At 45.1% G+C, this 25,783-nt stretch overlaps 2 protein-coding genes across 2 annotated transcripts; one reads left to right on the top strand and one right to left on the bottom strand.

Annotated features, from left to right (window-relative positions):
- Positions 1-447: 447 nt before the first annotated feature.
- desi1a (desumoylating isopeptidase 1a) lies at positions 448-4,651 on the bottom strand. The gene is made up of 6 exons (XM_056608440.1): positions 4,302-4,651; positions 3,976-3,997; positions 3,756-3,825; positions 3,242-3,351; positions 1,098-1,220; positions 448-538 (listed from the first exon to the last, which is right to left on the bottom strand). The coding sequence occupies exons 1-6, from the start codon at positions 4,390-4,392 to the stop codon at positions 448-450; spliced, it is 507 nt and encodes a 168-aa protein (XP_056464415.1). The 5' UTR covers positions 4,393-4,651.
- Positions 4,652-5,797: 1,146 nt separating this feature from the next.
- flii (FLII actin remodeling protein) lies at positions 5,798-25,783 on the top strand. The gene is made up of 31 exons (XM_056579604.1): positions 5,798-5,935; positions 6,577-6,687; positions 8,819-8,890; positions 9,149-9,229; positions 10,607-10,854; positions 11,030-11,133; positions 11,415-11,590; positions 12,070-12,227; positions 12,557-12,641; positions 13,175-13,322; positions 13,488-13,618; positions 13,724-13,831; positions 14,201-14,305; positions 14,851-15,030; positions 15,422-15,504; positions 15,760-15,834; positions 16,035-16,118; positions 16,480-16,651; positions 16,995-17,102; positions 17,538-17,729; positions 18,075-18,173; positions 18,311-18,400; positions 19,080-19,219; positions 19,802-20,042; positions 20,282-20,436; positions 21,006-21,066; positions 21,579-21,707; positions 22,056-22,162; positions 23,004-23,109; positions 23,253-23,318; positions 23,824-25,783. The coding sequence occupies exons 1-31, from the start codon at positions 5,873-5,875 to the stop codon at positions 23,956-23,958; spliced, it is 3,813 nt and encodes a 1,270-aa protein (XP_056435579.1). The 5' UTR covers positions 5,798-5,872; the 3' UTR covers positions 23,959-25,783.

The raw sequence follows: 25,783 nt of genomic DNA on the forward strand, positions 1-25,783 counted from the left end.
GATCTTACCTCCCTCCTTTTGCATTAATTTCTAAATCAGTTAACAACATGAATGCATTTAGTCCTTAGGGGGGTTTCCTAGTAAATACAATATAATTTTTTCTTAAATGGTTAATAGCATACAGGATGTGGATAACGGTTGAGTTGGATTGATCAGTCCATTCCACATGTGTTGAGCCAACAGGGTAGATCACTAGTTTTCGGCTACACTCACACTACGCAAACGCCATGCTCCTTTCCACTGTATAGACAAATAATTTAAAAAAGTCGTTGGATTTTTTGACCATAACCAACCCAACAATCAATCCTGAAGATATTGGATTTCATGAAATCCAACACATTTTGTATGCATGTGCCCATTCAAAATGAATAAATAAAAATCCTGAATTCCAGTCTGCGACTATGATGCGAGTGACCTGGAGAACACCCTTTAGAAAGATTGGGTGGTTTAGTTGTTGCGGCCCCCGTTGATTACGTTCCCTCCGGGAGGGGCTATATGGATAGAGTCCAGGATTGGCCGAAGTATCTGACCAAACGGCCTACAGAGAGAGACAGAGAGAGACAAACACATACACACATATCGAGTGAGAGAGAGAGAGAGAAAGAAAGCTGACAAATACAGAGAAGGAAAGAAAGTACAACGTTCTATAAACTCAAAACCACTATTCAATGAGAGCACTCGCGCTGACGCCACCATACAGTACTGTCCAACGGCGCTGTGATATAACTTCCAACTCTGCAGACCTTGGAGCGTCACACAGCACTATACATTGCCAGCACATTAGTCAATATTAAACCAAGAACAAAACATAAAATATAATCTCCTGTGTTGTCCTTTCCACTACTCAGCAGCACGGCACTCCGTTGCTCGTCTGGTTTTCGGCAGGTTTAGAGATTGTTAAACTCATGATACATCTTCAATTTATGATGGCCATTTCTTATCGGTACAATAAACATTTGTCATAAACAACAAGAAAACCCTGGAGGCATGGAGGATTAACATCAGATACGCTACACTTACTTAATAGCAACCTACATAGTCTACTGAAAGAAACAATGAAGCAGTGACCAAAAATAGCGTGCTGGCGTGGGACTCACGTGGCGAGGACCTCGGACGGCAGGTCGGTGATGTAGGCTGGGATGGAGTTGCCAGTGAGGAACTGGGCCACCTCATTGGTGAACGTGTTGCAGTTGTGTTCAAACAGTCGGTATCGGTCGCCTCTGTTGCCCAAACAACAAAGTGAGCATTTTTTTATTTGGTTAACATAACTTGAGTCTTTAAACTTTTTAAACAAAACAAAACAACAGAATAATTTTTTTTGCGATTTTCGCTAAATTGCCAGCAACAAAGCTAATTTAGAGAATCGGCCAGCAATTGGCTTCATTGTTAGCAGAAAAGGGATTAAGCCAATAGACAATAAAAAAAAAAATGAGGTTGACTTCATTATTATCAACACAGCTTTGGTCTCTACAGAGTATTGGGCATATCTTGAATATGTTTAAACCAACATAGAACACATTTTGATTCATCAATTTGACAATTATAAATATGGTGAACATAGAATGGTTTGCAATTTAAAAACATAGTTTGTAGCCAGGGGACAATAAACTGTTTACATACTTATATAAGTCTGATAATGGAATGATGAATGATGAGACCAAATGTGTTGATTTGCCTTCTTGTGCATGTAATTGTAACGTAGGTTAATGTTTGTTTGCAATGTCATCCTAATATCACTGACTGAAGGACTATAATGTGACTGTGTAAATAAAGGACGGACCTTTGACATTGCCCAGAAACCAATCTATGGTGACATGCATCTTTTAGTCTTAAAGGTCCCATGGCATGAAAATGTGACTTTATGAGGATTTCTAACATTAATATCTGTTCCCCTAGCCTGCCGATGGTCTCCCAGTAGCTAGAAATGGCGTTAGGTGTAAAAAGTGCACAAGCTATCCTACTCTGCCTTTGAAAAAACAAAGACTCAGACGCGCCGATTTGGATTTTTACCCCGTATGTCGTCATTAGGGGGCATGTTACCTCCCCTTCCTCTGCTTTGCCCAATGAGCTACGACCGTGCGAGCGCCACGTGTGTGTGTGTGTGTGCGTGTGTGAATACACACACTTTAACGCAAGTGTTGTACACTTCTTTGTTATTTTGATAACCGTTCTGCTGTTGGCATTATGGCGCATAACACGTCAGGTTCTCTGACGTCTCTGGTATCTCCACAACGCAGCGGGGCTCCGGCGGGAGACAATTGCGGCGGGCAACAATCCCTTTCACCTCCATGTCGCGGTTCAGTCTACTTCAAATTGATGTGGAAGTGGAAGAACCAGAGACGTCGGAGAACCCGATGCAGTCGTTTGAGATTCATAATATCGTCTGGAGGTGCACTCAGCTTTTGGCCGTGATAATGTATATTAAAAAACGGCACGTTTGTGGAAAGCTCTTTGTGGGACTGGCTCGTAGTGGCTGTAATCCTGCACCAAGGCTGAATTTCTTGAACGTCTTCAAATACTTTATTAAGGGCACACTAACACCTATATATAAGCATCCATAAAGTAGCATGCCATGGTTGTATCAGCGATGTTCTGTGACGTCACTTCTGTTGGTATTTGAAGCAAGATCCCAAACAAACCGAGCCAGCTCGCCCCTCCCTTTCCGTGTTTCATGCATCCAGTAAAAACTATCATGAACGCAGAATAAAACCCAACAACACCCACCCCTTGTCGGTTATTGGTTGTAATACTTTTTATTTTAGTTTTGAGTGGTTGGTAGTACCATTTGTTTTTGTGTACAATCACAGAGCTTAGGCTGAGAAGCATTTTTTTGACAGCCTGCTAATTGGGCGGGCAGCTAGCGGATCGTGAGGAAAGATCAGATGCATGTGATAAGATTTATGCTTCGGCCTAGAATCACTGATACAACCTTTAAATATCTCAATGGATGACTGGATTTAAAGCTTGATTTGAAGGTTGAATGGTCTATTTTGAATATTTGTGTGATGTGTGTTTGCTTTAGAGGGAGAGAGGGTGAGATGATAGAGGGAGGCAGCTCTGTATGTGCTCTCTCCTAGGGATAGAGAGGGGAGACAGAGAAAGGGATGATAGAGGGGTACAGCTGTATATACTCTCTCCTAGGGAGGAAGGAGAAGAAAATAGAGGATAGAGAGAGGTAAACCTGTATGCGCTCTCTCCTCGGGAGGAAAGAGAGGAAACGGGAAAATAGAGAGAGCTAGACCTGTATGTGCTCTCTCCTAGGGATGAAAGGTAGTCCATGAAGATCTCATCTGACACCTCAGTCTCCCCAAGCTCCACCACTGTATCTGGAGGCCCCAGCATCGTTCCGCCCTGACACACGCACACACACACACACACACACACACACACACACACACAATGTAAACAGACAGAAACACACACACACACACACACACACACACACACACACACACACACACACACACACACACACACACACACACACACACACACACACACACACACACACACACACACACACAAGCAGGTACAAAAACATGCATGCACTCACACACATGCAGAGGCACACATTCAAATTGTATTCAAATTCTAACAATTTGCCTAGTACATTGGATCATGGTTTATTATTATTATTATTAAATTAATTTACAAACAACAAATGTGACTCCTGAGAAAGTATACTATTCAGCTTCCTGTGTGTTTAGCAGTACTGATAGAATTGCCCACCTATTTAAACTTGGAGAAAGCCTTACCGGTGAACAGCTCGAAATGCCCACCCCTCCGAAGAAGAACTCGTCTCCATAAACTACTATGGCTGTGTGCCTGCCAACAGAACACATTTGTACGCTATGGCTTTTGTATAACGCAAAACATATTGCAAAAATGTTTTGCCAGTTTATCCTACATTTGAATGCGAGTCGGTATTCAAATATCGATATTCAAATATCAACGGGGATGGCCTCGAATACATACCAAATGCCGTCAAGTTGTTTCCCTGTAATGACAGAGATGCGGGTTATTAGGTCATGTATTTTTTATTTTTTTATTGCATCTGTGTTTAGTTCAAGTCTTATTCGACCACCACGCTGTGCACCCATTTAATACCCTGCGGAAATAATAACCATATCTTTGTGCAGCTTTCACACATATACTACAGTTTGCAAATCCATCTAAACGTCTGCAGCACCATATAGGTCTGCACACCCGTCGGAGCATCGCTAGCATCACCATCCTTTATCCTCGTCCTATAGCCCAACGTAACGAAGACCAGGTATATAGGATCTAAATGAGTCACTTACCGAGCATGATAGGGCTGAGATTACGTGCCATTCCTCTTGACAAGTCATAAATATACAACTGTACACTGTACCTCGTAGCATTATTTTCCATAGTGGAATTTATGTATTGCTTTTTTCTGCAAGCTGGAGAGAACAATTGCCACCGAGACAGCTGATGCTTCTGCAGCGGCAGCTTACCGGCCGGCTCCCGCGAAAGATCCAAAACCAAAACCCTGGACCCCACAGCCAGCACTGATAATCTTTCACAAATTATTTAGGAATGAGTGGATATTTATAATTTCACTGGACCATTAACATTCTAGCCATATATATCACTGCAGTATATAAGGGCCTTTTAATGGCTAAGCAGCGGTATCTGTTACTCTACTATAGACACACCTTCATTACACAAGTTGACGCCCTCCAGTGGAGACTACGGTGAAAAAAAGGATACACATTTCTTATGATAAGTATGGGGTGTCGTTTGTAAATTTTTGCTGCTCAAAAACGTGCTTCAGTTGTTCCAGATTTAGCTCGAGCTTCTCTTCATTTTCCCCAGACTTAGCAAATAAACAACCGTCCAAGATGCTGCAATTTTCATGTTACTTTTTCCACTTATTCCACATTTTCACATTTTATTTCACATTTTTCTAACCCGTCGTTTTAGATTTAGGATGTAGGCCTATATTTAGATTTAAGATTTTTATAATTCTAATTTCAGGGGGGAAGTGAAATTGCATTGCAGTTTGGAGGGATGTTTATTTTCCATATCTGCGAAAAGATGAAGCAAAGCTCGAGACAAATCTGGAACAAGTGATGCACGTTTTTCAGCAGCAAAAGTTTTCAAACGGCCTCCCATATATTAGAGGGGTATAACTGACAACATCGGTACATAATGGAAATCGTTTCTTCTCGAAATTTCTTTAATGCACGGGGCTATTAGGTTTGAGGGCCAGGAATTCAGTTCATGCAACAGACCAGTATGTGGCGGTGATGCTCCATGGTCGTAATAAATAATAATAATAAGAAGAACATATGATTAATAAAAAAAAAAAAAAACATATAACGCAAGAAATACAAACGCAAGATATGCAAACCAGTGGATAAGACAACAATGAAGAACTTCGACGGGGCACGAATACGATTTAATAAATGGATGCAAACAATACAAAGGGTATAAAAGACCTTGGAAAAATAAACAGAAATTATGTGTTGTTGCTGCTCTGAATGTTGATGAAAAAAAAATGTTGCATAGATATTAAGTATAGCCTAACGTTATTTATGTAGTAGCCTATGATAAGGAAATGCTTATTATAGCTAGGCTATACATCCATCATGGGAACTAGAGGAATGGAAACAGTCGTAGTTTATTGCATACATTAATTTAAATTAATTGAAAGCAGGGACAGTTTATTTATTTATGCTTTTGAATCAATCAAATTTCAATTTGTAAAAATAAAATAAGGAAGTCTGGGTTCCGTCATTGGCGCAGGCGCAGTGTTGCGTGTTTGACGTCAGCCCATCCCACCAGTGGCAGACCAAAATAGACAGTGAGACAGTACGACATAGCCAAGCTAACCTACACACCAGAAATGGCTTCCACCGGAGTTCTCCCCTTCATAAGGGGAGTGGACCTCAGTGGAAACGACTTCAAAGTAAGTGGACCGGGCTCTGTTTACTTATTATAAATCAAATGGTTTAGCTTAGTAGCCAAGTGTGCCAGGTAGCGCACTTCACCGACGGTAGCCCATGCTAAGAGTTTAGCTCACTAGCTTTGGGCGTTAGCCAGTTGTCATACATTACATCGCCCAAATCGACTGGGTCACATGTTGACGTCATAATCGTGGGTTGAAATGTTCGATTTCTGGTTTGGAAAGTTGCCTTGAATTTGACGCAGTCTCTCCATTGGGTATAACAGTCTGGACCTGTGGACAAAGCTTTACTTGGCTGACACTCTCACAACAAGTTCCGTCGCCCTGAGTGTTAATGTGGCTGAGTTAATTTGAGACCATTGCGAGACAAGTAGTCTATTTCCATTCATAATCAGATCATCACGTCATTACAGCTGTATAGGGGAGAACGTTCGGCTAGTATGTATCTCATAACCTACTTTAGTCTACTTTTGGCAGCCAGCCTTGGTGATAAGGAAAGCAGTTTGTCTGGCCGTATGACAGCTGGCATAGACTAGGGAGGAATTCAGGCGACAGAATAGCATGAGTGCAGGGTTCTTAGTTGACCCTTATGTAGTAGTTTCTAACAACCTCTTATTGATGCTCTCCCTCCTTTGCTCCCACAGGGTGGTTATTTCCCAGAACATGTCAAGTCTATGAGCAGCCTGCGATGGCTGAAGCTGAACCGCACTGGACTGTGCTATCTCCCGGAGGAGCTGGCTTCTCTGCAGAAGCTGGTGAGTAGTTTTATACAGGAGATAGCTGAGCACTGGCAGCAGTCCCTCATTCTCCGAACCAGAGGACCTGTGTCATAGCAGTAGATGCGGCGAGCGAGGGCGTAGATTTGCGTGGGGACCGAAGGACGTGTCCCCACCAATGTCACATGAAGACTGAAATATCCCCAACAGTATTCAGGTTGAAACGCAAAAAAACGCTACTGCCTCCCAACAGACGTCTTCCTTTTTACACTGCCCAGCCGGTTCGGTCGCGGCTCCTCGTAAGGAAAGTTCCTCTGCGTCTTTCTCGTCTATCGCACCATCTCTCCACGTCTTTGTTTAATGCGCCTGCATCACCTCTCCCATGATGGTCAGCAGCTCACGGTTTTCACTGTCTTATCTGGTTATCAGGTTATCACTTGCTTGCTACAGCCTATATAATCCAGATAACCCAACAGACACACACTCACACACAAGCACGCACGCACACACAACCAGGTCACCCTTCAGCACATGAATATGAGGAAAATAGTGAATGGCAATTAAAATAACAACATAGGCTATACAGTAGTATTGCATAGACCTCAATAGAACACATGCCCTTCTCCAGCTAGAACTACTCATGTTGATATCGCTGCGTTGTCTCTTTCTAGACAACGCAGGAACATCTCTACCCAAGCCCCCCCCCCCCCCAATCGTATTATGTGTGTGTGTGTATATATATATATATATATATATATATATATATATATATATATATATATATATATATATATATATGTGTATATGTATGTGTATATATATATGTATATATGTATGTATGCCTCCTGCTGGTAGGACGAGTTATTTCCTCTCACACAGGTGCAGAAAGCACGTGCTTGTTGGCTGTTGGCAGTAGTCAAAGCGGTGTGTTGAAGTGCACATTTTGGCCAAGATACTCGGCTACTTCTATAATGTTGTTTGGTGTGTCTGGGGCCTCAACAGTATTTCTGTGCTGTTGAGAAAACCGGAACTTGCCCTTGCTGCACTGAACAATGTCCTGGGTACTGAACTGTCACTCATCAACTCATTAACCAATAGGGACGCATCCATGCAATAAAAACCTGCATAGGAGGAAGGTTTGTGTCGGAACTGCGAACAAATAGTTTGGCAGTGCAAATGAGAGAGCTGGCAGTGTAAACTCACAGATGGAAAAGGTCTGATCAGTGAAAAGGAAGCAGAGGGAACTGTAAACAAAAGGACATAATATGAAAAAGGGAAAATACAAAGTTTACATGGTTACAAAAACAATGATTTTGAAGCTTTATACTTTTTACCCTTGAAGTAAACATGCAATATTCCATATTGAGACATATTCAGCCGTTCAACTTTAGCACCCTACAAACCAAGCAAATGATCCCTTTGAGAGATACAGTGGTTCACATTCACTTACTTTTGGGTCATGTTATGGGTTTCACACATTTCTGTTATTGTCAACAATCACACACACACACCTGAAAGGATGATCTAATCCAAAAGCCATGGTAATGAGTTAGAACTTAACTTTTCTTTAGTGAAAGTCAATACCATGAGCTTTTCTAGCATTATCTAAGATATGTGTTTGCTTACCTGATGTAGTCAACGGTTCCATTACCCCTTGACAAGGGTAAAACGTGACGTATCATACTGTGTCACACTGTTTTCATGTCAACAGCATTTTCAAAGCCCTTTTCATTCACATTAACAGTGTTCCCCGTTTCAGTCGTGTTTCTGTTCATTTCATCTATCATTTGCATGTCCAGACTAATTTGACCGGCTGCCTAGTATCTATATGGTCAAAATAATATGTGATAACTTTCTCTTTATGATCTACTACTTTCTTATTGTTGCTCCAGTTCGCTTCAATGCAAGCTAAGATAAAATATGATATATTTTTTTTAATCTTTGCTTCTGATGGAGTAAAACAATGAAATGTGAACAATAGTCCCAGATGGAGATAGAAATGACTTTTAAAATGTGTCCCAATTAGTGTTGGCATTGCATTTAGTGTTTTACATATGATGTGTCAATTCCTCAATAATGCGTTGCAAAACCATGGAGGGCATGGAGATGAGGTGGTTGTGTTTTGTGTCTGCAGTTACCCTCACCATAACTATTACTTTTTCCTCTCTAGGAACATCTGTCTGTGAGCCACAACAGCCTGACAACATTACATGGAGAACTTTCCAGCCTGCCCAATTTGAGGGTAACCCAAACAGTCACACACACACAAAAAACAAGGCAACATCGTCAACATTTTCATCAAGGGAGGAAATCCCTCCCTTGTTTTAGACAGAGTAAAAAAAAAACTTTTTCTTTCTTTATTTTAATTATTTATTTTTGTCTTTATTGTCGCTCAAACAACGGTTACTTTTTGGAAATATAATGAAATGCCCGCTAAAATCCTTGTTTAACTGATTGACCTTATACTAAAGAAGGGTTCTATGGTGTTCTCTGTGTGCAGGCAGTGGTCGCCAGAGCCAACAACTTGAAAAACTCTGGGGTTCCCGATGACATCTTCCAGCTGGATGACCTATCAGTGCTGGTACGCTAACTGCTATTAGCAATCTCTCTATCTTCTGTTAGCTGTTGCTAGCTTCTCGTTGATGTCTCTAATTTCTCTAAGCTTTTGATTGCCCCTGTTTGCTCAGCAGTCTTAAATATAAAATAAAGAAAAAAATATTGAGAACTCCTCTGTATCACAAAGAGGACAATATGGGCTTTCACTTTGCTATTATTATTATTATTCTTAATGTTCATTATTTCTTGCAACGCTGAAATATTGTCTGCAAAGAAAAATGGAGTCCAAACTGGGTTGATATCGTGTAGTCTGATTCCGGCATCAAGACACCACTTCGGACTCTTGCGATTATTTCTTAAATTTTCTAGCCTGCATGAGTAGCCAAACTAATTATCGTTTTACGACTACTAAAATAAGTGTTAGTTGCAGCCTTATCACATCTCTCAGTGCTGGTAAAATAGCTTCCCTGTTTCTAGCCTCTCTTAGCAGTGTCATGCCTGTAGTCGCCCTCTGACAGTCATAGCCTGTACAACCTGTATCATGCCGTTTCCACAAACATTTGTGTTGATTTGCTTTAAACATATTAGCAGCGTGTTTAAGTGGTGCACTGTTGCCGTGGCAACGTGTAACTCATAAAGAGGACACTTTCCCAATTTCCACCATGGTCAGATGTTTAGAGTGAATGTTATCTTTCAGGACCTAAACATGATGCCTGCGTAACTGGTTTTCCTCAAGAGTTCTGGTATAGTTTTTAAGATCATGATAATACAAGACAAGTTATATGTTTGTATTGCGTAGCTACAGATTAGCGCAATATCAAAGACTAAGATACTCCTTACTGATGGAAAGAAAACCCTTTCTTCCATCGGCATGTTGAAGCTGTTTCCTGTTTTATTGAGAGGAAGGGTGGTTGAAGTTACTTGACAGATTAGCTGTTGCTAGCCCTGAAATGGCATGGTTTGAAAGGAAACTATTTGTGTGCTTCTTCCTCTTTTTTTTCAAATGAACCTTTGTCCATATATATATGGTTCTGGCCTCGAACCCAATGGCCAAAGTCTACCTGTAGCATCCTTGAGCAAATTGCATAATTTTGTTTTTTGAGAATTATGATGTACCACACATACCGTTTTAGTCAACATCAAGACTTGATTTAGTTCTTGAAAGGGTGCCTTGAACTTGATAGCCACGCTATAGAGTGAATGTGAAGTTGTCATTACTCTTCTGATTTTGGGGTTGAACGCCCCATGTTTATAGGTTGGTGTTGGTTCTGTCTCACAAGATGGCGCCCGGCGTGGCCGTTGCTACACGTTCCTTATTGTACCGTCTCCATATTGGCTCATGTCGCAAAACTCTGCCCACCCTACACCCTTCACCTACTTCTCCGCTCCCACCCCCCACCAGGACTTGAGCTTCAACCAGCTGACGGAGGTTCCCCGGGACCTGGAGAACAGCAGGAACATGCTGGTGCTCAATCTGAGTCACAACGCCATGGAGGCCATCCCCAATCAGCTGTTCATCAACCTGACCGACCTGCTGTACCTGGACCTGGGAGACAACAAGCTGGACAGCCTGCCACCACAGATGAGGCGCCTGGTGCACCTCCAGACGCTCGTCCTCAACAACAACCCGCTCATGCACGCCCAGCTACGGTAAACAAAGCGGTCCTCCTGTCTGAAATAGTTTTTGTGGACGAACGAAAGTATAGGCATTGAGCACATTTTCATTTGTGATTCTGAGCCAGAAAGAAACAACAACAACTAGACAGGTCCCTCGACATGAAGAGATTTCTGACGTGTGTGTGTGTGTGCGTGTGTGTGTGAGTAGCCAGCTGCCTGCCATGGTTGCTCTACAGACCCTCCACCTGCGAAACACCCAGAGGACCCAGAGCAACATGCCCACCAGTCTGGAGGGCCTCACACACCTATCAGGTACACACGCACACACAAACACACTCAAATGTTGTTTTTATTAACAAGTTGTGTTGTACACATCCATTTTGGATAAATAACGTGCAGGGTTGCCAGTATGGGCTACATTTTGCAAAATTCATGTGATTAGTACTCAGCCAACGTGCCAGTACGAGTTCTATGCTGACATTGCGATGTAGATATCCTTTATGAGCCCCCACAGCACCTCTCCCTTGAGCCCTTCCCTCCCTCTCACACCCACTCTCCTCTCCTCGCTGTCTCTCTCTGTTGCGTTCTGCCAGACGTGGACCTGTCCTGCAACGACCTGAGCCGGGTGCCCGAGTGCCTGTACACGTTGGGCAGCCTGAAGAGGCTCAACCTGAGCGGCAACCAGATCACGGAGCTGTCCCTCTGCATCGACCAGTGGACCCAGCTGGAGACGCTCAACCTCAGCCGCAACCAGCTCACCTCACTGCCTGTAAGAACCAGCACCAGCATGCACAAACCCCCCCCCCTCCCCCCATTCATATTATATCATAGCCCTAAAGGTTATACTTAGAATTAAAGTAATGCTTTAATTTTAAGATTGAAGTATATACTTAGAATTAGAAAGTAGCTATTTACTTGTTTGCACAGACAAAATGGCAGGTTCACAGCCAAACAGCCCATAATTCACAGTGCCTGCATTGTTCTCTTGTTGAAATCGGCGTGTCTGACATCCGTTGACAGCACAATGTGAACAAGCCCATTTTTATTTAGTTTTAAGTATATCTGTGCCTTAACCCCCCTCTGTCCTCCGCACGTCTCTCCTGTCAACATTTAAGACCCCTGATCCCTGGCCAATAGAGATAGAACAAATAGATTCATTTTTTTGTGATGCTTTGGTTGGCCCCAGTGTGACTCTAAACCCTGACAGAAAATTTTAAATTCTTGTTGTTTCTTCACTTCGCCATTCAGTCGGCCATTTGCAAGCTGTCCAAGCTGAAGAAGCTGTATGTGAACTCTAACAAGCTGGATTTTGATGGGGTTCCGTCTGGAGTGGGAAAGCTGGTCAGCCTCACAGAGTTTATGGCTGCCAACAACAACCTGGAGCTCATCCCTGAGGGGCTATGCAGGTGGGACACACACACACACACACACACACACACACACACACACACACACACACACACACACACACACACACACACACACACACACACACACACACACACACACACACACACACACGATGCCTGAACCAAGATGATAGATATTAACTTAATAATTGATATGGTAATCGATGTGCTTCCAGCCTATATTAAAGATAATAGGTTGATTGCTCGATTACACAATAAGAAAGCTGCAACCTGAGTGATACATTTTAAACGCAGTTGTCTGACAAGGAGCAGGCATGCACATGGAAAATCGTAGTAATGCCAAGTGTGATGTATTTATTGTGTAGGTGTGGTAAGCTGAAGAAGCTGGTGCTCAACAAGAACCGACTGGTCACGTTACCTGAAGCCGTCCACTTCCTCACCGACCTAGAGGTAAACCAATCCTACCTCCACCACCCCCCCCCCTCCCACCGCTGCTGCAGTCCTACTTCCACCATCCCCATCGGCCCCCACACTCAACACCCCAACCCAACCTCCCCCACAGCAAGCATCACCCCGATCCATCCTACCCATCTCCACCATCCTTACCACCACCCAACCTCCGCCCTCATCACCATCACGCCCTTACCCCCTAACTGTGCTTTCTCACTGCTCGCAACTTCTCACTACTCTGCGTTAGGGCTGTACGGTATGAACGGTATAGAGAGTACACAGGTGTGTATTTGCGCTACGGTATGGATTTTGACGTTACCGTGTGACCGGTGGATGAGTGCTTTCTTTTTCATATATATATTTTTTTACTTAACGAGCGCTAAAGAAGCCATGACAGACGAAAACGCTTACAAACATTAACTCAGACTTTATTTAGCATAATCACATTACTGTCGTCCACAAGTGCCGGTACGAGCTGCTGATATTCGGATGCATCCTGTCAAGCGTCATGGGTCCACCCTCTGTCTCGTTAGATCCTGGACGTGCGAGAGAACCCAAACCTGGTGATGCCTCCTAAGCCCGTGGACCGCTCGGCTGAGTTCTACAACATCGACTTCTCCCTGCCGAACCAGCTCAGGCTGGCTGGAGCCTCGCCCGCTACCATAGCTGCGGCCGGAGGAGGTGTGTGTGTGTGTGTGTGTGTGTGTGTGTGTGTGTGTGTGTGTGTGTGTGTGTGTGTGTGTGTGTGTGTGTGTGTGTGTGTGTGTGTGTGTGTGTGTGTGTGTGTGTGTGTGTGTGTGTGTGTTCAAACATTAAAATAACCAACACTTGACCCCCCCTCCCCAGGCGCCAGCCCTCGCGACCCCATGGCGAGAAAGATGAGGCTGAGGAGAAGGAAGGACTCGTCCCAGGACGACCAGGCCAAGCAGGTGCTGAAGGGCATGAGCGACGTGGCCCACGACAAGAAGAACCAAGAGGTAATGAGCCTATGTGCTCACCTAGTGGGTGTGCAGCTCACAGCTAGGTAGGGGTTAATGGGTTGGATAAAAGCGCGGTTCTTTTTCTCCCCTTGTTTCCAATAGGAGAACGGAGACGCGAAGTATGGTGACCTGAAGACGCGACGATGGGACAAGAGTTTGGAGAAATCTCATCTGGATTACTCAGAGTTCTTCCCAGAGGACGTTGGACATGTACGGATACCTCTCTTGGATGGGATTTTATCGAAATCTGCAATGAGTTTTCCTAAAAAGAAAATCTCAGTAGCTATAGGAAGAGAGGAAATAAGACAAGAAGAGTGCACAATAGTTATATCTCTAGGGATACTTTTATTCAACATGTCTTGCATCAATTTCTTTAAACATCTTAAGAGTTGATTGAAGTTGGCCATCATGAGTTAGGATGCTTACATGTAAAAAAATAAGATTCGATCTGACCAAAATATGTATAACAATTGTGTTGTTTCAAGGCCCTATAAAGGCTCTATAGCAGTGAGTTTGAGTAGCAACATGAGTGTGCTGTGATGATGTCATGATGTCTCCATCTGTCTCTCCTCTAAATAGATCCCTGGTGTGACCGTGTGGCAGATAGAGAACTTTATACCCATGCCAGTGGATGAAGCTCTTCATGGAAAATTCTACGAGGCCGACTGCTACATTGTCCTCAAGGTATCCCAAGAAATGATAACATTACAACATTGTCGCTCCACGTGCTAATTGCTAATAATACGGCTAATGCTATTACTGCTGTTATTCCTGGAAATGCTTTGAGCATGTGATAAGAGTGCCACCCCTGGTGCTGCTAGATCTAATCGAACTGCAAATTGCGCTGCTAGTGTTGTTACCGCAAATGCTAATACAAAAAGCATTCAATGGCAATGGCAGCCTCTTGCTAATATCGCTACTATTGACACTGCCAGGACCAGACTTACTGCTAAGAATGCCAGGAGAACCTAGTTACATCTTGTCCAGGACACCTTTGTACAAAAGATGTTAACCTCAAAAGGCTCTGTGAAATCCCACTCTTTAGAATGAATGCTATGGGCTTCTAATAGCCAATGGGACTGATGCTCATCCCATCACTAATAATATTGCTAAAATGACTACTATGCTCTTATTAATTATTTTACTAGGGCAACGGCTGCTACTACCGTTATGACAGCCATCACACAGGGATGAGTACATTCTTCTAACCTCCCTCTCCCCCGGTGCAGACGTTCCTGGACGACAACGGCGCCCTGAACTGGCACATCTTCTACTGGATCGGCCAGGCGGCCACGCTGGACAAGAAGGCCGGCTCCGCCATCCACGCTGTCAACCTGCGCAACTTCCTGGGCGCCGAGTGCCGGACCATCCGGGAGGAGATGGGCGACGAGAGCGAGGAGTTCAGCGCCGTGCGTGCAGTAGAAACACACGCATCACATGCTCGTACAAACGCATACACACTGGGAGGCCCAAGGCATCCGTCACTTCATATTAATAGGGGTCTGGTATGGGACATAGGGACTTCCGAGGGTAGCCTAAGGAGAGCCTCCACTTCGCATGTTCTACACAGTTCAGTCCGGCCTTGATCACATTGAAACCATCCATATGTCCTTCCATTTTGGGGGTTTTGTACGACCGTTTAAAGGGGATCACGATCGATCTAGAGTGATCAGGATAGTTTCGTATGCCCATCTGTGAGCTTCATCGTTGTCACATATCATTGAAATGCGTGTCAAAATGGATATCAATGCATTCGGGAGCATGTCTCAAACTCATTTTTGTGTGTGTGTGTGTGTGTAGGTGTTCGATAATGAGATCTCCTACATTGAGGGAGGAACGGCCAGTGGCTTCTACACGGTGGAGGACACAAACTATCCTGTCAAGTAAGTCAATACCTGGGGTTCTTATATTACATTTGGAATTTTTCTATTGGAATTGATCTGTTTTGGGAAGTGCATTGCTGAAGATACTATTTTCAACTCGAAGTTTACATACAAACCAGGTTCCATGGTCAATAGTGAGATGGTATTGGATAGCAAAACCAGTTTGGGCAATGGGTCAAATGCGTGCATTTGATGTCTACTGTGATACTTGTCGCGCTGTACCTCATTGTGTCTCTATCATTCTGTTATTAACAGGTTATACAGGGTTTATGGCAAGAGGAATATCCGTCTGGAGTCTGTGCCACTAAAAGGTTCATCTCTTGACCCACGGTGAGACCCACTCACTCACTCACTTCAGCAGCGCACATAATTTGTTGCATACACATCCCACACGCACAAGGACAAATATTTCACTGTCCCCCTAAGAGGATATTTTGTATGTGTGTCGCATACACACATACTCTCATCTCCATATATTCTGTGTTGCCATAGCAACCCTCTCACTTTCTCCTTCCCTCTCACTGCGGTAGGTTTGTCTTCCTGTTGGACACGGGCCTAGAAATCTTCGTGTGGAGGGGGAGCAACGCCACACTCAGTGGGACCACCAAAGCCAGGTAAAGAGAGAAAAACACCTGCACGTACACTCACTTTATCATCTGTGGAGGGCAGTTTGGTTTGGTGCTTTGTTGTGGTTGGGACTGGGTATTGAATCTAGATGTTTTACTATTGATCCATTTTGCTAACACTTTCATCGTTAGAGATTCACAGGGAATTCAGTCACATGTCATTAAAGGTCAGGGCATCTTGCACGAGGCCAATGGAGATCGAACCCAGTACCTTTCAACTGGGAGACTTGGCTATCCCACTGCCACTTGTTAACAGAAAAACCACTACGATGAAAGGATGAATTAATATTGGACATTGAGCAGAAGCAGCACAAATGATTAAAGTGTGAGTGTGTTTGTTTGTGCCCAGGCTGTTTGCGGAGAAGATCAACAAGAACGAGCGAAAGAGCAAAGCAGAGATCACCACACTGGGGCAGAGCCAGGAGCCCGCAGGCTTCTGGGAGGCCCTCGGTGGCCAGCCGGAGGAGATCAAGAAACACGTCCCGGATGACTTCTCCCCCGTCAGACCCAAACTCTACAAGGTACGACCCACTGACATGATGGGAGAGAGGGCCAATTGTTAATTGTTTTTTGACTTTGTTAATTGGTCTTTTGCAGGAACAGAGAATTGTGATGAGAGCATTAGTAAAATGATAAGCATTCTATAAGAAAAAATATACTGTCTATTTATGAATCATTTAAGTCTCTTGCCATTTCTTCCAAATTCTGCCTGAAATGTAAAACTAGAGGGAGCTGAGTGATGGCCGTGGGGCTTCCATGGTCGGTGGAGCAGCTTCAGTTGATTTAAGTAGACCGACTCTGGGACCATTGTGTACCGTATTCATGTGTGGTGATGTATTCTTGTGTGTGTGTGTGTGTGTTCAGGTGGGCCTGGGCTTGGGCTACCTGGAGCTACCTCAGATTAACTACAAGCTGTCTGTAGAGCACAAGGACAGCAAGGTCAAACTGGACATCATGCCTGACCTCCGACTGGTAAGGGAGCTTCTGAAGCTAGAGCACCCTCATTCACCCACCAAGTGAAGGGAGTCCTCTTCAACACTACCTGTTTCTGACGCTCGCCTTCTTTACATCTCTGTGTGTCTCTGTGTTACTCTGTGTCTCTCTGTGTGTCTCTCTCTCTCTGTGTGTCACTCTCTGTCTCTGTATGTCTCTCTCTCTCTGTCTCTGTGTGTCTCTCTCTCTGTCTCTGTGTGTCTCTCTGTGTGTCTGTGTCTCTCTGTGTCTCTCTGTGTGTCTGTGTCTCTCTCTCTCTGTCTCTCTGTGTCTCTCTCTCTCTGTCTCTCTCTGTCTCTCTGTGTGTCTGTGTCTCTCTCTCTCTCTGTCTCTCTGCCCCTCTCTGTCTCTGTGTGTCTCTCTGTCTCCCTCTCTGTCTCCCTCTCTCTCTCCCCCCCCCCCCCCCCCCCCCAGCTGCAGTCCCTGCTGGACACTAAGGGGGTGTACATCCTGGACTGCTGGTCCGACGTGTTCATCTGGATCGGGAGGAAGTCCCCCCGGCTGGTCCGGGCGGCGGCCCTCAAGCTGGGCCAGGAGATCTGCTCCATGCTGCACCGGCCCAAGCACGCCCTCGTCACCCGCAACCTGGAGGGCACCGAGTGCCAGGTGTGTGGAGCTCAGGGGGGCACACCCAGCGGGGGGCTCACCCAGCGGGGGGCTCACCCAGCGGGGGGCTCACCCAGCGGGGGGCTCACCCAGCGGGGGGCAGTGGGTGTTGTGAATGGGAAGGCTGTACTTGCTTTGATTGGGCTTCCTCACCACAGTTAGGTCTTACATTCTCGGTCTGACTTTAATGGGATTTGTTTTATACTTTTTGCTGATACTTTTATGTGATCTTATATATATTTTTTTATTTGCTACGAGTTATCTAGACATGCTTTGTGTTGTACTGTGATTTTAAAATCGTGACTTTTTGTGTGAGCCTCTGAGTGCCTCTCTGTCTCTCCCTAGGTGTACAAGTCCAAGTTTAAGAACTGGGATGACGTGCTGAAGGTGGATTACACCAGAGCCGCCGAGACCGTCCAGCAGGGCGGCAACCTACAGGGCAAGGTGAATGTTCGTGCGTTGTGTGCACTCTGACCCACTCGCATGCAACTTTACAACCTATTCAAAAATGGGAAAGATATGTCTTGCTCATCTGCCTCTTTTTGTCTCACACCCACACACACACACACACACACACACAGGTGAAGAAGGATGCGGAGCAGAAGGACCAGATGAAGGCTGACCTCACTGCCCTCTTCCTCCCCAGACAACCCCCCATGCCCCTCACAGAGGTAGGTCACCCAAGGCCTTTTTACACTGCCAAGCCGGTTCGGTCGCGGCTTGGCACGCCCGGCAATTTGACCGTCTTGCCTGTGTGAAACAGGGGGATAAAATCCCACGTTCGTCACAGCGCCGGCTTTCTTGGTTCACTGGAGAAGAGAGTCTAGACCTCTTTAGAATAATTTGCATACTCCCGAATGTTTATATATTTTTAGGAATGATGACACCCACATGCAAGAATGAGTTCACATCTGAGCGTAGGTTACAAACGCGATGTGCAAAAAATGTTGCTGACCACTTGTTTTTGATCCCGACAAAGGCCTCGTAAGGAACGTTCCTCTGCGTCTTTCTTGTAGATTGCACCATCTTTCAAGATGGTGCAATCCAAGCCCCCCCCCCCCCTCCCCTCCTGCAACCGCGGAGGCGTCTAATAGCATTTACATCAAATGAAACCGCCAATGTGTGCAGGGTCCGGGAGGGTAGATAGAGGTGCTAGCTCAAGCAGGCAATTTACCTCGGGCAGTGTAACCGCGCGGACCATGCCGGGAAAAAGGCGTGCATAAGACGGGCATATTTGGCAGTGTAAAAACATCTACACAGACAGAGGCCGGGTCTGGTCTGACAGCTGTTTATCTGGTCGTCAACATTCGTCACTGGGCCATGGGATAACTCCCTCTCTCCCTCCGTCAGGCGGAGCCCATGATGGAGGAGTGGAACGAGGACCTGGACGGGATGGAGGGATTCGTGTTGGAGGGCAAGAAGTTCGCCCGTCTGCCAGAAGAGGAGTTTGGACACTTCAACACGCAAGACTGCTACGTCTTCCTCTGCAGGTAAGTGTGTGCGTGTGAATAGTAGAAAGGTTAATGACTTCATGCTTGTTTCAGCCCAACAGACACGGCTGTTGCTGTTGCCGGTGCAAGTTCCTAAACCAGGCAACTACGCCCCTAGTGATTCAGATGAAGGTTGATAAAAAAAAAACCTGCTAAAAGCTAACTTCAACCTGCAAGATGTCCTTGTCAAGACGGAAAGTTGATGGAGACCAAATCATTTATTCAAGATGTTTTGAAATAATTCATATTTATTCACTAAAGTCATTTGAAACCCACCATAAAGCAAGTAGCGGTTCAAATATCATACAAGCTCACCGACACGATACCACCGCTTAGGTAACAAGGCACACGGGTCAACTTTGGGATCAATTTGCAATTGAGACGACTAGAAAATAGCATGTGCCCTCAACATGTTATAACGCTACATACAAGGTCTAACTCACGTATGTCCTTGGTGTGGGAACCCGTGTACCCAGCGGGAATTGAACCCCTGGCAGTGTGAATGCCGCGCTCTAGCAGTGGAGCAGCACAGGCCCAGAGTTTGCCGTATCTTCCTACTCATCAGCCTCCTCTTCCTCGCAGGTACTGGGTGGCGGTGGAGTACGAGGACGATGATAAGGAGAAGAAGGAGGGCGGAGGCGGAGGCGGAGGAGGAGGTGGAGGAGGCGGGAGGGGGGAGGACGATGAGGAGCGGCAGACTGAGGAAGACTTCCAGTGCGTGGTGTACTTCTGGCAGGGCCGGCAGGCCTCCAACATGGGCTGGCTCACCTTCACCTTCTCCCTGCAGAAGAAATTTGAGAGCCTCTTTCCCGGCAAGCTGGAGGTAGGAAAAATTGCTGTATATTCATGATTTTTAAAATTGCATATCAAGTATTGTTTTTTTTTCTTTTAAAAATGTTAAGCTGTTAGTATAACTTTTTATTGGAAAGAGAAATAGTCAACCAGTCTACTCCCTGTTTAAATACAGGGGACTTTTGCCAGCCATGTCTAACAGTCTTTGTGGATTGTTTTGCTTTCCTTCCTTTCCTCCCGGCCTCCTCTCTCTCTCCTGCCTCCCTGCAGGTTGTGCGCATGACCCAGCAACAGGAGAACCTGAAGTTCCTGTCTCACTTCAAGAGGAAGTTCATCATACACAAGGGCAAGAGGAAGCAGAAGATGGACGCCGCCCAGCCCTCACTCTACCACATCCGCACCAATGGCAGCGCACTCTGCACCAGGTGGCTTACTACACACACACACACACACACACTACACCCTTTCAACATCTTAAAATATATTGGTCGAGTCTCAAACATCTCACAAACCTTGATGACCAAATTGAAATTGAAAGTCTCAAACTATTTAGGGATCAACTAATTATGACGGGAATTTTCCAATTCCTGCCTTTCTTGTAAAAAAATAGAAGCTTATTTGCTAAAAAATAAGCTATATGGATATTGTTAAGATAAACAGTGGCAGATTCAAATAAATCCTCAGCGGAATCTTGTGATTGGTTCGCTTGCTAAACATTAGAGTCTTACTTCAGACGGACCTTTTTCTCCTGGTAACGTAACGCTTTCATCACAACACAGCCGTATCTGCGGTGTACCGGAAATGTTACTAGGTCCAGACGCCATGCAGGAAATGTTCTGGAACATTGCAGGGGAAACGGCATGTGTGAAAAGGGCTTGATAGTCGAGTCCCGCATACTTTGGTTACAAACTAGCTGTCTTAGTCTGAATCCCTTCCGTAACTTACTTGTCCTACATCTCAGTAACTAACCAGAGGATCTTCTTGTGTCTTTCAGGACCATCCAGATTGTAACGGACTCGAGCAACCTGAACTCAGAATTCTGCTTCATCCTCAAGGTGCAGCTTGGCCCTCACATTGCATTATAATTACAGCTATGCTATTGAAAACATGTAGGGATATACCTCACTCTGCTACACAGCACCAACACTAAGAATAGAACGTATACTATGGATACACCAAAGTGCATCAATGGTAGTTATTACACACAGCAACGAAGCAGGTAGGTGTCAAAGACCACTTTACAAACACTTTAAAAAAGACAGTTCAGAACGTAAAAATCCCAACAGAAAACAGGCACAGTGTTCCCCAAAAGCCTGCCTAAAGGTCCAGACTCCCCTTTCCTTAAAGGAAGAGTGTTGCAAAGTCTAGTCACCACCACCCCAGAAGCACGACGTGTCTTCTTTTAAACAGCAGCCGCTTCCTTTGTAAACGTGTGTGTGTGTGTGTGTGTGTGTGTGTGTGTGTGTGTGTGTGTGTGTGTGTGTGTGTGTGTGTGTGTGTGTGTGTGTGTGTGTGTGTGTGTGTGTGTGTGTGTGTGTGTGTGTGTGTGTGTGGCGGTGGTTCCCAGGTGCCGTTTGAGAGCACAGACAACCAGGGCATCGTGTACACGTGGGTGGGCCGCGCCGCGGACCCCGACGAGGCCAAGCTGGCCGAGGACATCATGAACAGCATGTTCGACGACACCTACAGCAAACAGGTGACCTGACCTTATCACCGCAGTGGAGACGGCAGGAGGCCCCGAGGAAAGCTTTGGACGGTCGTAGACATTAACAGAGGTAGAGGGGGGGTGGGAGGAGAAGAGGGGTGGGTAGAGGGGGCTACAAGAGGGGTGGGGGGCCGAGGACGGCGGTAGAGCGAGTAGAGGGGCTAGGGAGGAGGTGTAGGGGGGCTAGAGGTAGTAAAGTGGATAGGGAGGAGGTTGTAGGGGGGCTAGAGCAGGGCTGGGGGAAGTAGAGGGGCTAGGGAGAATGAAGACAAGGGGGTTCAACGGGTAGCTCCACCAGTGCTCAAAGTTGGATCTCTTGTGTATGGCTGTTGTTGCTAGGTGATTAACGAGGGGGAGGAGCCGGAGAACTTCTTCTGGGTTGGGATTGGTTCCCAGAAGCAATACGACGAGGACGCAGACTACATGAAATACGCTCGACTCTTCAGGTGAGCTGCACACTCACTCCTCTAACTTAAAAATACATTTGGTTAGCTGTTCCCCCTAGATGAGCTCCTTGCGGTCACCATAGCACAGTCATACCACTTATCAACATGACCTGAAATACTGGCCTATTTAGGTCATTTAAGGTCACTATGAGCCCTGATGTTGTGTCGGTCACTATCAGTCCTGATGTTGTGTCGGTCGCTATCAGCCCTGATGTTGTGTCGGTCACTATCAGCCCTGATGTTGTGTCGGTCACTATCAGCCCTGATGTTGTGTCGGTCACTATCAGCCCTGATGTTGTGTCGGTCACTATCAGCCCTGATGTTGTGTCGGTCGCTATCAGCCCTGATGTCGTGTCGGTCACTATCAGCCCTGATGTCGTGTCGGTCACTATCAGCCCTGATGTTGTGTCGGTCACTATCAGCCCTAATGATGTCTAGGTCACTATCAGCCCTGATGTTGTGTTGGTCACTATCAGCCCTGATGTTGTGTTGGTCACTATCAGCCCTAATGTTGTGTCGGTCGCTATCAGCCCTGATGTTGTGTCGGTCACTATCAGCCCTAATGATGTCTAGGTCACTATCAGCCCTGATGTTGTGTCGGTCACTATCAGCCCTAATGATGTCTAGGTCACTATCAGCCCTGATGTTGTGTCGGTCACTATCAGCCCTAATGATGTCTAGGTCACTATCAGCCCTGATGTTGTGTCGTCACTATCAGCCCTGATGTTGTGTCGGTCACTATCAGCCTTTCCGTTTAGTTTTGCCACCACAGAGGCGAGAGGAAAGTGGTGAAATATAGAAGCTAGTTCATGACAACTTGTGTTATCCGCTCCAACCCAAGGTGTTCCAATGAGAAGGGCTACTTCTCTGTGTCTGAGAAGTGCTCAGACTTCTGCCAGGACGACCTCGCCGACGATGACATCATGCTCCTGGACAACGGCAAGGAGGTGAGTGTCGATGAGGAACAACACAAGTACATTACAGTACATACAGTACTAGGGGTACCAAGACGGTAGGACGCACGGCCGGCTATTGTCTTTTGCATACAACCCCCAACCATCTGTTTGTTCTTCCACTCCTCTTTTTGTAGGTGTACATGTGGGTGGGCACCCAGACCAGCCAGGTGGAGATCAAACTGAGTCTCAAAGCCTGCCAGGTAAGTAAGTGTGTGTGTGTGTGTGTGTGTGTGTGTGTGTGTGTGTGTGTGTGTGTGTGTGTGTGTGTGTGTGTGTGTGTGTGTGTGTGTGTGTGTGTGTGTGTGTGTGTGTGTGTGTGTGTGTGTGTGTGTGTGTGTGTGTGTGTGTGTGTCCCATTAGAGACCACGGAAAGATCTTGGGTGCTTTCCTCCGACATTTATACCAGAATAGGAGAATTTAATATTTTTACCGTAATGATATATTTATGTATGTATTCAGAACTTTTTTTCTGGTAATAATTATTATAAAAAAATATGTATTCATTATTTATGAATTAAAAAAAGTATATTAATTTTAACTAACATTTTTCTCGTTTCAACCCAAGAATTGAAGGAGGCAACATGAAATACTATTCTTGGTCACCACCAATTAGAATAAGAATATCTAGTGTGCTCTGCATGCAGTGTGTCCGTACGCGTGGGTCTTCAACGTGTGCACTCACCCCAATGCGTCTCTGCTGTGCAGGTGTACATCCAGCACATGCGTGCCAAGGAGACGGAGCACCCCCGAAAGCTGCGCCTGGTGCGGAAGGGCAACGAGCCTCACTGCTTCACGCGCTGCTTCCACGCCTGGGGGGCCTTCAAGACACCGCCCGCCTAGAGACAAATACGCCATGTTGTTGTTGTCGACCAGTAGGAAGATGAGGCTGTGGCACCCCCTGTATAGCTGCTAGCTTGAAGCGCTCATGCGTCATTTATCCTGAGAGGGAGAGAGAGAGACCAACTCTACTAATGCTACAGGTGTGTCTCTCCCTCTCTCTTCTCAAGGGGACTTATGAGGTTAGCAACAATCACATTCAAATGGCCAAATAAAAACAAAAAGCTAAAATTTGCCCGGATATTTTTATACTTAAAAAGGTTTTGTTAGAAGAAAGGTTTGAACGTCAACCCAGTTTTCTTTCTTTATTTTTAAACCACACAAAGAACGCGTCTACATACTTGTTGCTTATTTATACCCGTGGGAGGGATGGAGGTCGTGCTTGTAGTGTGAGGGAAAAGAAAAGGAAAAACTTCATGAGCAGCAGGCCTGAATGCAGTTGTTGATCTGAAGTAGAGAAGTGCTTTTGCAGCAGCTCTAGAAGTGTACAGAATATTTTAATCTAGAGTCTATGGGACGGCAAGGGTGTCCACCACCCTGAACATATCGGCCTGTCGAACATTGAGGTCATTATTATTATTTTCTTACCTGGTTCGTTGGGCGACATGCCTTCCATGTGGGAGGAAATGCAGAGTTGTCTTTGTCAGTTGGAAGTTGTGATGCAAACTTGTTTTATAATCGTTTTTTCTTCCTTTTTTTTTTTTTCTGTCTCTTTATTGAGTGGTTGACCAAGGAGCAGCGCTATGATTGGGTGGATGAGTCGTAAGGAGGTGTGTGTGTGTGTGTGTGTGTGTGTGTGTGTGTGTGTGTGTGTGTGTGTGTGTGTGTGTGTGTGTGTGTGTGTGTGTGTGTGTGTGTGTGTGTGTGTGTGTGTGTGTGTGTGTGTGTGGTAGGTATACTAAAGACAGACCTGCATTAAATGCCTCAACCCGGGCACTCTTAACTCAGTCAAAAATCCGATAATTCGGTTTGAAAATAGATAGATACATCCTGCTGCAACCACTCTAGTCTGATAACTAGTGCACATTTACAAAATCAGTGCATGTAAGCGTTGCGCAATGCCTTTTGGTTGGATTCAACAGTTTAAATTACCTGTTTGAATAAGCCCACATCAACGTTATCGTGCTAATCCTTGAACTGTTTCATGTGCAACCAGATCACCAAGAGAAAGAGAAATTAAATCAGTTTGCAACATGTATGCATGAACATTGCATGTATACATTCAACATACATACAATGTTCCAAAGGTGATTGCTTTTTCTTTTATTTTGCCTTTTTGATGTGTATTAATTTTACAATTGTTTACTGTAAGCAAATTCATGGGTTAAAGTATTGTATCAGCTTGGCTTGTTTTATCATTTGGGGAAATAGCTTTTGATATTATCCGTCTTTGGAATCAAGCTTTTGGCTTTTCTAAATGGGAGACACCCTGAATCATACAGACATATCTCCAATAATGATAGTTGTGCACACAGTGGGCAGATGTCTTTGGTTAATGTTAGTTTACCTGTACAGGTAACAGTGGGTTATGCTTGGTGTTAATCTGTGCGACATACAGCAAACGGAACATGATGTGCTTCTTCTAACCGCATCCATCTTATCTAGTTTCAGTCCAAGAACCAAAAAGGATGGCACATACTTACCTACACTGCATTTTCAAACAGAAGTGAGGGACTCCGTTTAGTATCTTTACAGTGAATTGTATGCCTGTTTGTGTGATAGATATCATGCACACGCTTCCGATGCCACCTGCAAATGCTTTATTTATGGATTTTGTAAGAAATTAAAGTTTTAAGTCACTGTGGTTTTCATCGTCTGGTTTTTCTTT

Source organism: Gadus chalcogrammus, chromosome 2, assembly GCF_026213295.1.
Source record: "Gadus chalcogrammus isolate NIFS_2021 chromosome 2, NIFS_Gcha_1.0, whole genome shotgun sequence".
Taxonomy (NCBI): Eukaryota; Metazoa; Chordata; class Actinopteri; order Gadiformes; family Gadidae; genus Gadus; species Gadus chalcogrammus.